We start from the raw sequence: 3,308 nt of genomic DNA, 5'->3' as shown, positions 1-3,308 counted from the left end.
AGTGATTTATTTGAAAAAAATTATTTTAGTTAAAAAAAATGTATCCACTATTTGTTTCTAATTTGTTCACTTCTTTTATTTATTTTCTTAATTTCAGTTTTTTCTCCTAATTCTTACAGTTTGATAATGAAAAAGAACATAATAACAGAGAGTCAAGAAGAAAGAAGGAGAAAGTGTCCAACGGTCGAATTTATTTAAAACATCCTATTCCTACACGAACGTAAATGTCATGTTCTAACGTCCAAACGTTACACATTCCTTAATCCTGATTAACCATATACAAAGGCCACACCTTCTTCTGCTTATTCCACTATAATCTCCTTCTCCTTCTTCTTCTGAGCTTTCTCCTGCAACAAAATACTGGGATCTTCACATTTCCAACAATTTTCCATCCTCTTCTTCCTTTCCATTTTCCAATTCCAATTCATTTCTCTAACTACTATTTCTGGCTTTAACTTTTCAGATTCAGATGGAACCGGACAACATTGACTGGGACAACATCGACTCTACGTTCGCTCTAGACGACACATACGAGAACTTTGACGCGCCTATGTGGGTCGATCTCTCTGCTTTTGATGACTCTCTCGTTGATGATGAAGCCTGGTTCTGCACTCGCGGTGAGGCTCTTTACGAGGGTATATGTGGAATTTCATTTCTCGCTTTTTTTCCCCTCTTGCTCAGTTGTTTCTTTTCCACTCGCAGATTGCAAGCATCCGAAAACCGCTGAAGATTTTCTTAAACGCAGTTCCAAGGTCGCACCCTCAATTCTTGTTTCTTGTATTCTATTGGATTGTTCAATAACTTAATTTGTGGATAAGTTTTTCGTGATGATGAATTAATTTTTCTTTTCCCTTTTGTTTTTGGTCGAGCAGGTTAAGCGTTTAAGATTTGCATCCTTTTCTGAAATGCTCCCCTTTAGAGACAGACACCGAAGGTACCGAATCCTATGAAAAGGGATTTAAGAAATGTCTTTAAGTAACTTGAAATTTGGCTAAAATTGATTTTAGTATCTATATTTTAGATAGCATGATTTTAATCTTATATTCTGAATTTTACTGGCTTTTATCTCCTATCAAATCAAGATTAAGTATAAGGTCCGGATCAAATTCATCACATTTCAGAAGGAGACTAAAAATCAATGTTTTTTTTTATGATTGCAAATGCGTATGATTAACCTGACTCTTTTTTATGGTTCTGTGGTAGGGGAAATTCTTCAATTGTGGAAATCGCTAAAGCCAAGAATAGTGAAAGATCTAGAAGGCCAAGCTGTTCTGAAAACTTTTATGAAGACAGTGAGAATAGGAATCCAAACTTTACGGCTCCACTTCCCAGTGGAAGTAGGACCAACAAGTTAAAGAAGCCATTGATGAAGACAAAGGATGGAAATCCAAGTCCAAAAGAGCTGAATACTGGTCCAGTGGAGTGTCCTGCGAAAAGTCAGCGAAAAAATCAGCTCAAGAGTACTTTCTCTGCACAAAATTTGTTGGGTGGTAGAGAGATTCTTAGTCAGGTCAGTGGGTTCTGCTCTGAATTGAAGAGGCTGGCAAGAGGGAGAAGAGAGAAAGGTGGAAGTTCAAGTGGGGTGTCAGAAGAAGAGGTGAAGAAGGAAAGGGTGGTAAAGGAAAGGGTACCTCTGTTTGTGGTCAAGAACTCTTCAAGATCAAGTAACTAAGCTTGATCTGTTATGTTATATAGGAATTTTTCAGTAGTGAAATGGTGCTATAATCATCCGTTTCCATTGGATTATAATTGTAACATAGGATTTGAACTTCTATAATGATTCCGTTACATAGGATTTTGAAAATGAAAATGGTGCTAAATTATGCATTTCAAATTTTCAATTGGATTTTGAGAGTTAAGTGTAATAAAGTTCATGCCTAGAGCAGTATTTCTTCTTGTTGGGGCTGAAGAACGACGTAGTCTTACAAATTTTAAATTTGTATTGAAGTACCACTTATTTACCACTATTCATCAAATCATAAACCTAAACCTGTTTTTTAACATTGAATTGAATAGGAATCTTTAAAATCAAATCGATAAAAAAAAACCTAACCGAAAACTAATTCATAAAGGAAAAAACACAGAATGAAGTCGAAGATTTTTGGATTAGTTTGCAATTATTTTTATCTAGAATAGAACGAATCACGTTACTCAATTAAATTGAGATCAACTATTTAAATACTATTATATTATTTATTATTTTTGTTATTTAAATAATATATTAAACATTAATATATATATATATATATATATATATATATATTCACGTGATTAGCCCGTACCTTTTCTGGTGTTTTCAAAATATTTGTATTGTAAATTCAATTTATCACTTTTTTTTCATATAAATAATCATTTATATTTTCCCACCCTTTTGATATTTAAGTTAAAATAAAATAAAAGATAAATATAATTTATAATAATTGCTTAAAGATTGTTGGTGTTATATCAATTATGCTTACTAAGCTTGCAACAATTATCATATGTCTCAACATTTAAGTTAAAATAAAATAAAATAAAAGATAATTATAAAATTTACAATGGCTCAAAAATCATTGACATTGTGTCAATTATGTTTACTAAGCTCATATTTGCAACATTTACCATATGTTTTAAGTATGTTTTACTAAGCTCGTGTTTGCAACAATTACCATATGTCTCAACTTTCCTTTTAACCTTGCATAACTTATCTTTCAATTTTGTCTAATGAATCCCTTTCTCCATGCATTTTATGAGTTTTTGTTCATTTTTTTATTTCCAATACTATGTTGGGTTTATTTAGTTTCCTTCCTGTGATCTAATGTGTAATCATTTCTTTCTTAATTTTGTCTTTGATCTTTTCATTGTTTGATGTGTTTATCTCATTCTTTTTTATGTATTTATCTCAGTAACCCCTTCAATGTCTCAATTTCAATGCCCTCAACAAAATAAATAATAAAATCATTCATTATGATATAACATTAAACTAACTTATAAAAAAATCATTCCTCTGATTTCATGTGTAATCATCTCTTTCTTAATCTTGTCTTCGATCTTTTCATCGTTTGATGTTTACCTCATTCTTTTTGATGTATTTATCTTAGTAACTTCTTCGATCACTCAATTTCAATGCTCTCAACAAGTAGAATAAATAATAAAACAATTCATTATGATATAACATTAGACTAACTTATAAAAAAGAAGAAATCCAAACTAAATTGTAAGAAAACTATTATTCATACCATGCCATTTTTAGTAAACATGTTTAATGTTTGTCCTATGTGTCTTCATTCATTGTATAACATATGACATTACTTTACACTTCAACACTT

General features: G+C 31.3%; 1 protein-coding gene across 1 annotated transcript; it reads left to right on the top strand.

Annotated features, from left to right (window-relative positions):
- Positions 1-221: 221 nt before the first annotated feature.
- LOC108328474 (uncharacterized) lies at positions 222-1,854 on the top strand. The gene is made up of 4 exons (XM_017562343.2): positions 222-617; positions 703-752; positions 873-934; positions 1,204-1,854. Exons 1-4 carry the CDS (start codon positions 470-472, stop codon positions 1,670-1,672), a joined length of 729 nt encoding a protein of 242 aa, XP_017417832.1. The 5' UTR covers positions 222-469; the 3' UTR covers positions 1,673-1,854.
- Positions 1,855-3,308: the final 1,454 nt, after the last annotated feature.

This window comes from Vigna angularis, chromosome 2 (genome assembly GCF_016808095.1).
Source record: "Vigna angularis cultivar LongXiaoDou No.4 chromosome 2, ASM1680809v1, whole genome shotgun sequence".
Lineage (NCBI taxonomy): Eukaryota > Viridiplantae > Streptophyta > Magnoliopsida > Fabales > Fabaceae > Vigna > Vigna angularis.
Note: the sequence above shows the minus strand (reverse complement) of the source record. Positions and strands in the feature narration are given on the sequence as shown.